At 29.5% G+C, this 16,585-nt stretch overlaps 2 protein-coding genes across 2 annotated transcripts in view; both read left to right on the forward strand.

Moving 5' to 3' along the window:
* Nucleotides 1-16,585, forward strand: part of LOC113367834 (zinc finger MYND domain-containing protein 11-like) — a 26,055-nt gene that overhangs the window by 4,521 nt on the left and 4,949 nt on the right. The gene's annotated exons all lie outside the window — the stretch shown is intronic.
* Nucleotides 1,259-2,071, forward strand: LOC113366211 (E3 ubiquitin-protein ligase MIB2-like). Its single transcript, XM_026607781.1, has 3 exons — nucleotides 1,259-1,432; nucleotides 1,507-1,619; nucleotides 1,681-2,071. The coding sequence occupies exons 1-3, from the start codon at nucleotides 1,396-1,398 to the stop codon at nucleotides 1,870-1,872; spliced, it is 342 nt and encodes a 113-aa protein (XP_026463566.1). The 5' UTR covers nucleotides 1,259-1,395; the 3' UTR covers nucleotides 1,873-2,071.

The raw sequence follows: 16,585 nt of genomic DNA on the forward strand, positions 1-16,585 counted from the left end.
ATAATTTTATTATATTTACCCCAGTTAACAATTCATCAAGTTCCTTAATGGATTCAGATTCTGCCATGGCTTTAATTAGAAAGCACAAAACACTATATATGAGTAGATCCTCGCAGTCTCCCGGTATTGTTGAAAAGTATCAACACACAGTAGTAATGACAAACGCTTACCATGCGGTTGCGTATTTATATGTGTGTAAAAATGCTGTGAAGTTAGCTATGAAAATATTCAAGTCTGTCGAACATTTTAAAATTTTAAATTTAAACTATAAATACTGCAAATTATAAATAAGAATCGTTATACATTTTTATATTTAATTAAATTAATACTAATTTTCCGTTGAAACATTTTGCAAGTAAACAAAAATTTATAAAAAATGACAGTTCGTAATTAGTGTTGCCATCTGTCAGTGACTACATCGATAACGTAATTTAATACTTTAAAAATATGTTAATTTATTTTATTTCGTTATAATAAAATCAAATATTAAACAGTTTTTTTTTATGAAATTGTAATAGAGTATTTGAAATGTATTATTATTATGTTTGTGTGTTAGTTAATAATGTTTGGTTTTATCAAAGAGTTTTGGTTTTATCAAATATTTATGAAATTTGTAGTGCTGAACATAGTTAAAATTATATTTGAATTTTGCGCAATTGTTCGATTTCGCTCGAGCGCACCGATTGTTTCCCTAGATGGACGCTGCCCAGTGCTGCCAGTACGAGTAGGTTAGGTTGCGTTGCGATTAGTAGCACCTCGCGATATTGTTGACATGTGCACAATTGCACATGATGGCCCAATGCATAGAGTAACTGAACGTGGAGACATTCGTGTCCAATATGAGGGCTGCTCGAATCGGTGGACATTTCATCCTGCAGCCTTGGTTCGAGTGGATGGAACAGCAGGTACATCATCAACTATATACATATAATTAAATACCTAAACACTTTTTCATTATCTATTACGAATCTGTTATCTAGCTGTCCCAATAAATGGTGTCAACGATGGTGCATCAACATCAACTCGTCCCCATCAACATCAACAGCCTACAGGAAGGCAGACGTTCAACATCGGAGACAAAGTCAGGGTCATCTGTGATGCCCAAGCCGTCGGAACTTTGCAAAGAGGTTATGGGGAATGGGTCGAAGATATGTTGCAGGTAATTATTGATATGATATAAATAATTTATATTTTCTTTCATTATAATTTTTTTCTCAGGCTTTGGGTGAAACAGGTGTAGTAACAAAAGTGTACAGCGACGGCGATTTGCGCATCGAGATTGAAAAGAAAACTTGGACTTTGAATCCACAATGTGTAACTTCACTAAATCTGCCTTTAAATACATCAACATCACCTCAAAGATTAGCCACGATGAACCCAGAATGATGTAACAGCATGGCTGATTTGAGCCATCACAGGAACGAACCAGTTTGTAAGCGAAAACAATTGTTTAACATTATTTGTATTTATAATTAATTTGTACTTAACGTTGTGCGTCTTTTACAGTGACGCCTTTTCCAATTATGGCCAGCAGTACAGATTTTGATAAATTGGTTCGAGAAGCTGCACAAGGCAATATGGATTATGTTCAGAAATACATAGAACAGCATCCTAATCAGGTAATAATAGATTTTTACATGGTTTATTAATGTATATTAACGATTGTTTTCTTTTTTTAAGGTGGATGCGAGAAGTGGTGGCAAATCTTGTTTGCAAGTAGCAGCCCATCAGGGTCATTTAAATTTGGTAAAATATCTATTAGATAAAGGTGCCGATGTGAACCAGACTGATAATGATGAGGATTCAACTTTGCATTATGCTGCTTTCGATGCCCTTACAGTCGGATGCACCATGTATGAGGGTTTGTTGTGATCACCAGAAACTGGCGATAACTATAGAAATTTTCATGATGTGATTATAACTATATACACAATAACATACATAAAAATGATATAAAAAAATGAACAAAATCGAAGATGTTTCAAAGGACAATCCTCTATTGACTCATCTATTTAATCAGTATTATTATTATTGGCTTTTAACCTAAGTTCAAATGGCATTTGTGTAAAATCTCGACTATCCATTATCATTTGCCTTCATAACGATTCAATATATTCATCATAGGCCTCCTCACATCATATTTTTTTACCAAGGCTTTCCACTGCTCCATGTCGATCCTCATAATGACTTGCTGTTCATCACCCGAGTGTTGTTCATCATCCGAGTGCTGTTCATCAGTCCGAGACTTTTTCAAAGGCCTCAACCACAAGTCTTCATTTTCTTCAAAGAGCTCCACATCTCTATCTCGAACTAGAAATGACACTTGGTAAATATTGTCAACGGTTTTTCCAAAGTCTTCAGGATCTAGAACGATTTGGAAGTATTTTATAGGTTTCATTCTGTTTTCTTTGAAATGTCTCATAATTTGGCTCTTTACTTTTGCCAAAATCGTTGCGGTTTCCTCCGTCTGTTCGGCCTTATCGATTCTATCAGGACAAGTAGATTCGATTTCGACGGGATCCTTTTGGGTCCTCTGCCGTTTCTATCTTAATTTTATTACTGGTGTTTCAGGATTGAAAGTAGCAAACATACTGTGGCTCATTGGGGGACTTTTTGAACCCAACATGCAGAGACCGAAAAACACTAGCCATTGTTTACTCGAGGCGTTTACAATTGGTTTTAAACGGTTTGCTAAGTTTTTGTCATCGTAATTGTTGATTTTTGTTTGGAGATTTTGGTTTACCCATTACAAGCTATGGTTGACGAGCATGTAATCGGAAACCAAATCGCATGCCTCCAGACAACATCCAGTAACTACGACTACAAAAAATTTGCAAACGGTTTAAATCGATTTGTACACGCCTCGAGTAAGCAAAGGCTTGAGTTATTCGATCCCTCCATGTTGGGTTTAAAAAGTCCCCCGATTAGCCACAGTATGTTCGGCACTTTCAATCCTGAAAAACCAGTAATAAAAGTAAGGCAGAAACGACAGAGGACACAAAAGAATCATGTTGAAATCGAATCTACTTGTCCTGAAAGCATCGATAAGGCCGAACAGACCGAGAAAACCGCAAAGATTTTGGAAAAAGTAAAAAGCCAAATCATGAGACACTTCAAAGACAACAGAACGAAACCTATAAAATACTTCCAAATCGTTCTAGATCCTGAAGATTTTGGGAAAACCATTGACAATATTTTTCAAGTGTCATTTCTGGTTCGAGGTAGAACTATGGAGATCTTTAAAGAAAATGAAGATTTGTGGTTGAGGCCCGTGAAAAAGTCCGAGACCGATGAACAGAACTTGGGCGATGGACAGCAAGTCATTATGAGCATGGATAGTCGAGATTTTACACAAGTGCCATTTGTTAAATTAAAATTAAAAAATGTAACTTTTAAGGACACCTGGGTATGTCAGCAATACTTGCTGATAAATGGTGATATTTAAAATTACGTTCCCTACATCGCCAAACATCACGTGCATTTTTATTTGTGAGAAAAATTGTGAAATTTCTGTTAAAAAGATAGATACTCGTGATATCTTACTAGACCCGTCCCTCAGCCACGTGATATTTCGTGATTTTTTGTCAAAACCCTCCCTCCCCAAACGACCTTTGAAGTCATTCTGGATCGAATGAGATCAATTTTGGAATATTATGCTTGTGTGTGTGTGTGTGTGAGCTGATTTTTGGCCTTTTCTCGTAAACGGCTAGACCGATTTTAAAAATGTAACTATTATATTAAATATATATTAAATATAAATTAAAAAAGATTATATATATATATATATATATATATATATATATATATTTACCTTTATATATCTTTATATATAACTTCTTTAACATATATATTTATATCAAATGTTGTCAAATAGATTATTATAAATATTGTAACTTTGTCTAATATTTATAAGAATTATATAATATATATATATTGGAACTTCAGCCAGAATTAAAATAAAAATCTTTATTATTTTCAATATAAAGAAATACATGATTTTTTTTCCAAAGGCATTTGTTTTGTCAACACAAGCAGAAAGTTTCCGAATCATTCAATTCGGATGCTTATTTCTCTCAAACTGCCATTTTTTTGTGCATTTAGCTTGGTATCTCCAAAACGGCTAAACCTGCCTTTTGAACAAATTGAATGTTTTTTAAATCATTCAAATCAGATCCTCCGATCTTTCAAAAACTTGATTTTTAATTTTCTCTTTGCTCCGAATCTCCGAAACAACTGGACTTGCCTTTACCAAAAACTTATCAGCACATCTCCCTATTAATAGGAATCGAATGTTTTTTGAACCGTTGATCCGTGCGCCCGAAAAATTGTATCCATACACACATCCATTTTTTCTGAGGTATGCCAAAATGTTCAGAAACCTTCGAAACGTGAAGATATGCAAAAATTTCCTATTTCGCTTTTTGGACGATTACAACAACCTACGAATATTTTCAATAACATATTTGTACGATTTCAATTGTCAAATATCTTTGCCGTAATATTTTTAGTCATTTAAGAAAATTAATGAGATTTTTTCCAATCTTAACGTTTGAGAGGTTTCTGAACATTTTGGCATACTTTAGAAAAAAATAATGTTGCGTTTCGGAATGTGTGTGAATGAATGGTGAAATTCAGTTTCAGTGCATGTACATCATTATTCTTTGCGGCAAGAATATATATATATATATATATATATATATATATATATATATATATATACAGGGCCGTGCCTGGCCAGCGTGCAGTGCTCTTAAAACCTTTACTCTTTGTTGTGCATAGTTCTCGAATCAAGAAAAGGTTTTCTCGAGTAATGTTGACAAACTACATCGAGGAAGAAAATAGCAAAGAGTATAATTACCAGAAGAATTTTATTACTGTTTAAAATTTGTCTTGTTAAAATATTAATGTGGAAATGATGCATACTTTTATCCATTTATTTTAAAACCACTGCATGATCTAACTAAAAAAAATTAAAACTGAAGAAGTTCAACAAAACAATATTTATTTATAATATATTATCATAACAACCAAGTTAAAATAAAGTTTAAAATTTGTTTTCTTTTAGCTCATAATTCTGTACCATTCCTTGCAAGTCTAGCAGCCATTTCATTTCCAATTACATCACTTATGTCTTCCACATATGTCTAAAATATTTTTGTGAATGTATCAAATAATTTAGCAAATCAATTAGAAAATACGTACCCATTTTATATTCATGTTTACAATTTCTTGATCAAGTTCTTTTAAATAACGTTCATTTTCCATTAGAATACCCTTACTAAACGTAGAGGCTTCTCTTTTCCAGCGATCGTTTCCCAACAGGTAAATGCATTTACAAGAAGTTGACACAGTGTGTAAATGCATGCCTTATATTCACCTAAAGGCACAAAATATAAACAAAATAGTGCCGGATAAAAAGAATATTTATATAGATTTTAAACCACCATGACGCTTAATATTCGAACTGCTTTGGTGGTTGCTCGGATTTCAGCACACATGTTTGTTGTTCCATTACAAGGCTCCAGACATTCCTTTTGAGGAAAAAAGAAATTAGTAACAACTTTTGATAGTTCTATATATTTATACATACAGATGATGTTCTTCTCCAAAGAATACAATAATTCTCCCTTAGTATTTGGTTCACCATCATTGTCACATTTACCACGAGTGTAAACCTTTGATTATAAAATAATGAATTGAATCAGTTGTACTATATAAATAGATATAACTGATTATAAATTACCTCAACAAATCCATTTCTGTCATATTTAAAAGATATATTAGGTCTTCCTGATATGTTCGATGTGGAAGGCAATTCATTTTCCTGGATGATGGATGCTTTACGCTTTCTGGGAACATTTATTGATTTTGGTTGTATCGCCGCTCCTTCGGAAGGCCCCATTCCTTGCTGAAAAGCCATTCGAATTTAAGTGTGGACTGTATTGTTGAAATGGTAATGACATACCATATTATTATCTTGGGCCGGTTTTGAGCCACCATTGTTTTCAACATATTGCATTGCTTCATATTTAGAATGAAACATTTTAAACTTGACGCCTTCAAATTTACTACTTGCTTCAAACATTCATCCCTATATAAATGAATATAAATGATGTAAACTATTAAATAACATGTGACACTATCACAGGTTAATGCATTTTTTACATACCATGACTCATAGACTCCTGGCTTAAATCCTTTAGCAACTGCATAAAATGGCATGTTGACTGGATGATTGAATATTCAAGATTTTCGAATGAATATATGAATAATGAAGAAAAGACTGGTGGCCCGGTTGCCTTCAAATAAACCGTTTATGGCTTACTTGTCTATGGTAAACATATTGCCATATGACGTTCTATCGAATCTGAACTTGTTCAAATTGAAGTTCGCTTCAGGTTTAAAAACCGTTGATAATTCAATTGTCCAATATTTATTAAAATTATTTAAATAATATTCAAATTTAATTAACATAATTTTTTCATATTAAAAGTTTTAATCGTAAATTCAGTGTTGACGTTGCAAAGACATTATATTACGAATCGAGACGTTTTTGAAAGTTGCTTTATACATATACATATATAAAAAAAGCACAAACAAAAGGAATGATACGTCTTCGATATGTGAAAGCTATAAAATATTTAAAAATAATGTTTTAAAAATCATGGAATCTAAGTAACAGTTTTTCTTATTTGTCCACACATATAATTCAAAAGCAACATCAATGAAAAAAGAGTGCTCGTAAGGTTCGCAGGCGTTTGAAGTAAATTGTTTTGTTCTCGTACGAGATGGCATTTGAGTTAAAAATAAATACATCATATAACAATTTATCCGCATACACACATACATCCATTTTTCTAAGGTTTGCCAAAATGTTCAGAAACCTTCGAAACGTGAAGGTATGCAAAAATTTTCTATTTCGATTTTGGACGATTACAATAATAACTTACCCTACGAATATTTTCAATAACCGTCAAATATCTTTGCCGTAATATCTTTAGTCATGTAGGAAAAGTTAATGAGATTTTGGGCCAATCTTAACGTTTCAGAGGTTTCTGAACATTTTGGCATACTTTAGAAAAAAATAATGTTGCGTTTCGGAATGTGTGTGAATACAAATATTCGTCGACGATTTCGGGAGTAAATGGATCAACCGAAAAAAATTCAATTCGTGTTTACAAGGAAACGTGCTGATTAGTTTTTGGCAAAGACAGGTCTACCCGTTCGGGAGATGCAGAGCAAAAAGTGCTAAAAATTACAGTTTTTGATGACGAACGATGCAAAAACATTTTGCTTTTGGGGAAGGCAAACATATTTTATTTTAATATATATATATATATATATATATATATATATATATATATATATATTAATAATTTTATTATATTTACCCCAGATAACAATTCATCAAGTTTGTTAATACATTCAGTTTCTGCCATTGTATTATTTAAATAACATAAAATACTATATACAGGTTGCTTTAAAATACACTTTAACTATAAATACAACTTATTACAAATAAGTATTGTTATACAAACTCATATTTAATTAAATTAATATTAATTTTCTGTTAAAACATTTTGCAAGTTATCAAAAAATTATAAAAAATGACGGTTCGTAACCAGTGTTGCCATCTGTCAGTGACCACATCGATAACGTAATTTAATACTTTGGTAAAATTAAAATTATAATAGTAATTAAAGTTTAAATATAAATATTAAAGTCTAAAATAAACATTTATATCAATAAATTGTTTATATAAACGTTTATTTTAATTTATAGTTATATTTAGCAAAGTTTTTTTTGCGGTGTGAACATTGTCTAACTTCAGCTTTATCTTAATATAGCCAAGTACAAAAATTCACATTTAGTCAAGTTATGTCTTTATAAATCGCAACATGAGCGTGAGTGCTTTTGCACGTTATTAATTAATTCAAAACATAAATAAAACACAAAATAAACCATCACCAATAGTTCTGTAACACTTGTGTTAATTGTGTTTGTTTAATACTACAATATGCTAATATTTGCTATTGATAAGTTAACAAAATAAAATTTGACAGTTCGCTCAAGACAAATACGATAAATCAAACTTCAAATATAAATAAATCTTCAGATTATCATTTCCAATGATTCATCGATCCCCCGAACTGATTATGTATTCAATATTGAAATCTGATTAGCAAATGGATATGAATCACCAGATAATTGAAATATCTTTCATTTCAAAAAATGTTCTGTGTAGACAAAACGAAAGTGTTTGAGTGATGATAGTGAGTAGTAGTAGATAGAATTCTGATAAATACTTTTAGTTGAAGTAATTTGTGTGTGAAATATGCTAGCACCTGGGATAAGGGTTGTTAGAGGTCCAGATTGGTCTTGGAATAATCAAGGTAATATTAATATTTTGTAATGTAAGTCATGTAGTCATCGATGAAGTATATAAGGTACACAGTTTGGGTCAATCGAGTACTTATATTTAAGTAAATAGGAATTTATTAACATTAAATACAACATACAGTCATTAAATGCTCCACGTCTAGTGAATTTTTGTTAAATTGTGTTTTGTGTTATGTTAAATGTTAATGAAATAACTCAAAGTCATCCACTTATTGTCAATAAAGGCTAGGTAATGGACAGACAATTTTATTGAATTATTCCTGTAAAAACAATAACAATACTAATATATAACTGTAACATATGTAGCTGAATATACTTTGTATAGCTTGCTATGAAAAATAAATACAAAAAAAAAAAAAAAAAAAAGGTTAGTAGAATATTAATAATATCATATAAGGATTGTATTTTAATCTTTTTCAATTGAACATTTCTATTCGAGTCCTTCATATTAGTAAGATTCTATAAGAATTCTTTCTTTATCGATATGAATTTGTGGAGCATTGAACATTTCTATACGAGTCCCTTAAAATAAAGTAAATCAATTAACTCATATAATACAGAAAATAATAGCTAATTATAATCAGTAACCAAAGTACATTTATTACAATCAATTAATTCATATAATACAGAAAATAAAGGCTAATTATAATCAGTAATCAAAGTACATTTATTTTGTGTTATGTTAAATGTTAATAAAAATAACTCAGTCATCCACTTATTTGTCAATGAAGGCTAGGTAATGGACAGACAATTTTATTGAATTATTCCTGTAAAAACAATAGTGGTTAGTACAATATTAATAATATCATATAAGGATTGTATTTTAATCCTTTTCAATTGAACATTTCTATTCGAGTCCTTCATGTTAGTAAGATTCTATAAGAATTCTTTTTTTATCGAGATGAATTTGTGGAGCATTGAACATTTCTATACGAGTCCCTTAAAATAAAGTAATTCAATTAATTCATATAATACAGTAAATAAAGGCTAATTATAATCAGTAACCAAAGTAAATTTATTTTGTGTTATGTTAAATGTTAATAAAAATAACTCTGTCATCCACTAATTTGTCAATAAAGGCTAGGTAATCGACAGGGAATGTTATTGAATTATACTTGTAAAAACAATATTTATTAACAAAACCGTATAAGAGTTCTATTTCTTTTTCAATTAAACTTATCTGCTCATAATAAAGTAATTCAATTAATTTATCTAATAAAAGCAAACAGTAAATAAAGGTTAGTCTAATAATAGAAATAAAATATTTTAAACTTTTTATAAACATTAATTTATCATAAAGTACTCCATGATAAAGTTTAGTCAATCCTCAGTAAATTTCATCCAATATTCATTTTAATATCGATAGTTAGTAAAAGAATATTAATAAGGCTCTGTAATAATTTTAATCGATATGAATTTGCAAAGTGTTAAACATTTCTATTTGAGTCCCTGCATACATTAATTTGTCAATAAAGACTAGGTAATGGACAGACAATTTTATTGAATTATACAAGTAAAAACAATACTGGTTAGTAGAATATTAATAAGGCCATATAAGGATTGTATTTTAATCCATTTCAATTAAACATTTTGATTCGGGTTCTTCATAATAAAGTAATACAATTAATTTATATTCGAACAGTTAGTAAAGGTTAGTGTAATCAAAATTGTAAACCTTATTCATTTTGTATCGAATTAATTTTAAGAACAGTAGTGATTAACAGAATATTAGTAAGACCATATAAGGATTCTATTTTAAACCTTTTTAATTAAACATTTCTATTCGAGTCTCCATAATAACCCAAAAATTGTTCTATTCATTACATCGAGTGAAGGAAGTTATTTATTATTTTTCTTTGGGAAGAGAAATATTACTAAAACTAACTATTACTAAAATCTTTTAACAAATTACAAGAATAGATCATACTAGAATTCTGTTTTAATCGAGATGAATTTGAGGAGCATTTGATATTTTTATTCGAGTCTCCCTTACTAGTATAACATAAGAAACTTATATAGACACTATGGAAATGATTTCAGTAATAATTATATCATTAGAATTAATTTAATTAATATATAATATAGTTAGAATTAATATAAGTTCTCGAGTTCCCTAAAAATAATTTATAAAATATATACACACACCGAATAAAAAGTTAATGTAAATACTATAAAATAATTAATACAAAATAATTAATATTTAAAATTGAATAAATCCATGTGTATATTATATATATATATATATATATATGTATATATATATGTATATATATATATATATATATATATATATAATATTTTGAGTCATTGACTTTTATTATCTAATCTTATTGTTATATTTGTAAAATAATAATAACATGCACAATGTTATTTACAATTGCAGTACCTGTATCGAATTTTTATTTGTTGACACAAACTATAAAATTTCATAAACATAAATAACGAGTCGTTGAACCATACTCATAAATATAAATATATATATATATATATATATATATATATATATATATTTAAATTTAAAATTATATTTATAAATAGATACTTTCCGTATCCGTTTACCAAACAGGAAAGTCATGTTAGGGTAGGTCATTGGTATAAAAAAAACTTATGACTGAAGAATCTAAGGGGAAAATCTATAAATATATATATATATTATATATATATATATATATATATATAACATATGTATGCACATGTTTTATAAAAATAAATTCTAAATATAAAATTGTCAAATCATATTATGTGCTATTATGTCCTTTTTATACAATAATTTTCACTTTTTTATTTTTTTCCTTGAGTGATTTCTTTACGTAAATTTATTAATCATCATTGACGATTTTTTTATTATATTGATTTCAAATAAAATTAAAATATGCAATAATTTTCACTTTTTTTAATTTTTCTCTTTGAGTGATTTTTTCACGTAAATTTATTAATCAAGACACAACCCACGTTTCGACTCCAAATGTGTGTCATCATCGACGTTTTTTTTATCATATTGATTTATAATATTTAATAATTTTTATATTTTAATTGTTTTCTGAGTGATTTTTCACGTAAATTTATTAATCAACCCACGTTTCGACTACAAATGTGTGTCATCATTGACGTTTTCTTATTATATCGATTTGAAATAGAATTGCAATATGCAATTATTTTCACTTTTTTTTATTAACTTCCCGTAGGGTAAGTTATTGTAATCGTCCAAAAATCGAAATTGAAAATTTTTGCATTTCTCGACGTTTTGAAGGTTTCTGAACATTTTGGCATACCTCAGAATAAATGGATGTGTGTGTATGTGTATGTATGTATGGATACAAGTTTTCGGTCACGTTTTCGGGCGCACGGATCAGCCGATTTAAATAGTTCAAAAAACATTCGATTCCTATTGATAGGGAGATGTGCTGATTAGTTTTTGGCAAAGGCAGGTCCAACCGTTCTCGAGATACGGAGCAAAAAGTGCAGAAAATAGAAATCGAGTTTTTGAAAAATCGGAGCATCCGATTTGAATGATCTAAAAACATTCAATTAGTAATGATTGGGAGAAGTGGTTATTAGTTTTTGGCAAAGGCAGGCCCAGCAGTTTCGGAGATACAGAGCTAAATGGCGCAGTTTTTGAGAGAACTAAGCGTTTCAACAAAATAATTGCTTTTGGAAAAAAAATGTTTCTAATTTTTTTTTCAAAAAATATTTTTGGATTAAAAATTCAAAAAATCACCCAGACTAAGCACAGTCTAAGCGCCACTCTGGTACAATTGTTTACCCAAGTGCGTTTAGACTGTTTATGTACTGGAGCGATTTTCCAATTTTTAACTATCGAAAAATGTGAAAATGCCGCCAAGCTAAGCACAGTATAAGTGAAAATGTCGCACAGAATTATTTGCAAATGCGTTTAGACTGTGACTATACGGGAGCACTTTTTCAATTTTGTGTCAACTATTTTTTTTTTTGAAATCGTATTCGAAATGAAATGACGATTTTAATGTTCCGGAGATAAATTGATTTATGATTTACATTTGATTTGCTCAGATATAACTAGATAGCAAAAATATTGAAAGTTACAGTATTTGTAATAATATATTTGAAAACGTTTAAAATTTCTCGAAAATTTTATTACGGTACGGAAAGTTCCAGCAATTCCAGCAATTTGCATTAAGACACGATGTCTTACACCACTAGTTTAATATGTATTTATTTGAAACTTATTTACAAAATTCGGCATTTACAAAATATTACAATTTTACAATTATTTATATATTAAAGTTATTCTAAAATAATCTGTATTAACTATTAAAAACTATTTTTTTGTATTACTAAACTATTTTTTAATTTTTAAATTCAAGCTATTATATACTAATTTACTCTTCAGATATAATAAAACATTTTATCTACATGAAAATTTCATATAAAAAAAATATATATACTTGTTTATTATATTTAAAAAAAAATCTACTTAACGCCATTTAATCTATATATGTTTGTGAGATTTAAATAAATTATTTAAAAAGGTAGATTTTCGTGATTCAATAATAGCAATTAAAATATTTTTATATCAAGTTCATTCATATATTATTATATCTACTTGTTGAATGAATGTAGGCATATTCCTAAACAATTATTAAAGTTCAACCGTTACTTTTATTTATTATAAATTCCTATACGAGTTGATTCTGTTAATATTTGAATGGTTTGGTAGTTTGATTTGATAATAGACATTCATTTTTTTTATTACATTAAGTGCAATTTAAGAAAAGCAATGTACTTCGATGCAAGGTTAAATGATGCGATTACACTCTAATTGAATGACCCGAATGCGTTGACCTCACTCTTGATATAATAGTATAGACATATATATTTGTATATATATATCTATATATATATATATATATATTTGTATATATATATATATACATAATATATATTATATATATATATATATATACTAGCAAACCCGACGAACTCCGTTTCGCCAGCAGTTGGTTTCGTGAGAAAGATGAAGAAATGTTTTGTTTGTTTATATTTGAAAAGAAAAAAAGAATGATTTTATTTACAACAGTAATGAATTTATTTCGATTACAAAAATGAATTGGTTTTAGTTGAACTTCTCTAAGTAAATGAAAGTGAATCCGCAAATTATCCGTTTCATTGAAGTTCTCTTTGGTAAACCACATTTTTTGTTTTTTGGTCTGACGTTAAAGAAAATAAAGCGGATGGTTTTCCAACTCGTGAACAGGCAACGTATAACTGCTCATGCAAAAAAACAATGATTTTATAAATAATCTATTTGAAATTTATCCCGAAAACACTAAGCAATTGGCCTTGCGACTTGTTAATTGTCATTGCGAACGCAAGGCGAACTGGAAATTGCAATCGTTTTGGAGTCAAACGGAAAAAGACCAGTCAGAATCATAGGTATGTCACCAAATCACCAGCAATAATTGATTGAATTGTGAAATTCAGTGCGTGTACAATCATATTTATTGGCGGCAAGAATTGCTCGTTGACTTAACCAAGCATATTCTGATAATTCTCACTAATGTTATTACTCGAATTTTTCATTTCACGCACTATAATTTTCTTAGCTATAAACCTTGCGGAGCCCGAGACCTTTCCAAAGAATGCAAAATTGTCGAAATCGGTTCGTGCGTTCTGGAGTTATTCGTCAGGAAGGAAAACCCGACTTATTTTTATATATATAGAAGATAATCTATTTGAAATTATTTAAAACAGTTATTGATTATTTTAATTACTCGGATTTATAATTACGGTGCATGAAGTTCCAGCAATTTGCATTAGGGCACGATGCCATGCACCACTAATTTTCTAAGCTATAAACCTTGCGGAGCCCGAGACCTTTCCAACGAATGCAAAATTGTCGAAATCGGTTCGTGCGTTCTGGAGTTAATTCGTCAGGAAGGAAAACCCGACTTATTTTTATATATATAGAAGATATAGAAGATAATCTATTTGAAATTATTTAAAATAGTTATTGATTATTTTTATTACTCGAATTTTTAATTACGGTGCGTGCAGTTCCAGCAGCTTGCATTAAGGCACGATGCCATGCACAACTAATTTTCTTAGCTATAAACCTTGCGGAGCCCGAGACCTTTCCCACGAATGCAAAATTGTCGAAATCGGTTCGTGCGTTCTGGAGTTATTTCGTCAGGAAGGAAAACCCGACTTATTTTTATATATATATAGAAGATATATATACATATATATATATATATATATATTTACAAAGTTTAGTAATCGGGCATAACATCAATAAAAAACGTGAATTTCTTTCAAAAATTTATTCTAAATCCATACGTATCGGCTATAATCCTAGCCTTCATTCAGTGGAAACTAAAAATAAAATTAAAAACTAAAACAACTAAATTGGAGTGAAAAGAAAAAATAAAATAGTAAACAGTACTTACATTACAATTAGTTAATCTTAGTGTTAAATTGGAACATTTTAATAATCAATGGTATCAGGATATGGTAATGTACTACACTATGTATTATAAACATTAAACTTGTAATTACATAATATTTTCACAAAATACTAAATTAAAAAATCACAATTGAATAGTGTGTTGTTCGTAGACTGGTTGAAGATATAATGGAGAAAGGACTTTTTAAAAAAATATTTTTTACCAAGATTGTACACATGTGTGGAACGAATTGCGAATCCTTTGCGCGTCGTTTTTATTGTTTTGTGAGAAATTTGGAAATACTATCTAAATAAAAGAGGTTTGTGTCGCACAGCGTGTTAAGTTCATTCCGTTTATTTATTGTTTTATTGCTGTAAATAGTTAAAAAAGATTCTTCTATAATTCTTCGTTTGAATAAATTTTGTTCGAATTGTAGTACAGTCGGGTTAGAAAAGTCCATATTGTGCTTTAAAGTGTAAATATGGTCCGCAATCATAGTTTTGAATTGTCTCGGATATTTTGAATTGTTTTATGTTGTTGTAAACGTTTAATTAGGTTCTGGCTTGTTTCTCCTATGTTAATTAAATTACAATCTAGACAATTAATTTGATAGACGAGATTTCTAAGTCGTTCGATATTAAAAGAGGTTTTTGTTTTGATAAAAATAGTACTAGTCGTTGTGCTAAAGTTGTTTACAAGTCGGAGTCCAGATTTATAAAATTTTTTTCCAAGGAACATACAATTCTTTAATGTATGGCAAACATATCACACCAGAAAAAGTTTCTGAGTCAGGTAAATCGTTTTGTACTGTGGAATTGTTATTTTATTCAAAAGGTATGTTCGTCTGTTACTGGTTACGGAATTTATAAGTTTTAAGGGATAGAAGTTATCTGTTAGAATTTTCGTAATTAAATTGATGTTGTTGTCCAAAATGTTTTGTCCGATAGAAGTATTGCGTGGCCAGTTAGATTTATCATAGTTTCCACTGAATGAAGGCTAGGATTATAGCCGAAACGTATGGATTTAAAATAAATTTTTGAAAGAAACTCATGTTTTTTATTGATGTTATGCCCGATTATTAGACTTTGTTAATACATATGTCAACATCAAATTCAGAATCATACTATATATATATATATATATATATATATATATATATATATATACGAGGTCTGTTCAAAAAGTACCCGGAATTTTCGTTTTTTCAAAAAAATATTTTTTATTCGTCTACATAAGTGGTCCCCTTCAAAGTAGTCCCCCCAGATATAATACACTTATGCCAGCGTTTTTTCCAATTTTCGAAGCACCCTTGATATTCACTTTTTGATATGTCCTTGAGCACTCTCAGCGATTCGGCCTTTATTTCTTCAATCGAGGAAAACCGCCGTCCTTTCATGGGTCTCTTCAACTTTGGGAATAGGAAAAAGTCACACGGAGCCATATCTGGTGAATTTTTGCACTTTGCAACACTTTATTCATTTTTTACGCAAAATTTAATACAAATTCTTTGACTTTTCAATTCTTCCATTGTAAAAATCGCCGAGCTCAGAAAAACACGTCGAACCTTAGCGACTACCACAGACAAGTAAACAGTGAATATAGCTGAAAATTTCATCATACTTTAGGGGCATGTATACCAACACAATAAAAAAAAATTTTGACAATCAGACACTCCAGACCCGCGAAATTTAATTATTAGTAATTCCGGGTACTTTTTGAACAGACCTCGTATATATATATATTATATATATATATATATATAA

The sequence above is a fragment of the Ctenocephalides felis genome, unplaced genomic scaffold, assembly GCF_003426905.1.
Source record: "Ctenocephalides felis isolate EL2017-DRISC unplaced genomic scaffold, ASM342690v1 CF-g0.4_SCAFFOLD_01170, whole genome shotgun sequence".
Lineage (NCBI taxonomy): Eukaryota > Metazoa > Arthropoda > Insecta > Siphonaptera > Pulicidae > Ctenocephalides > Ctenocephalides felis.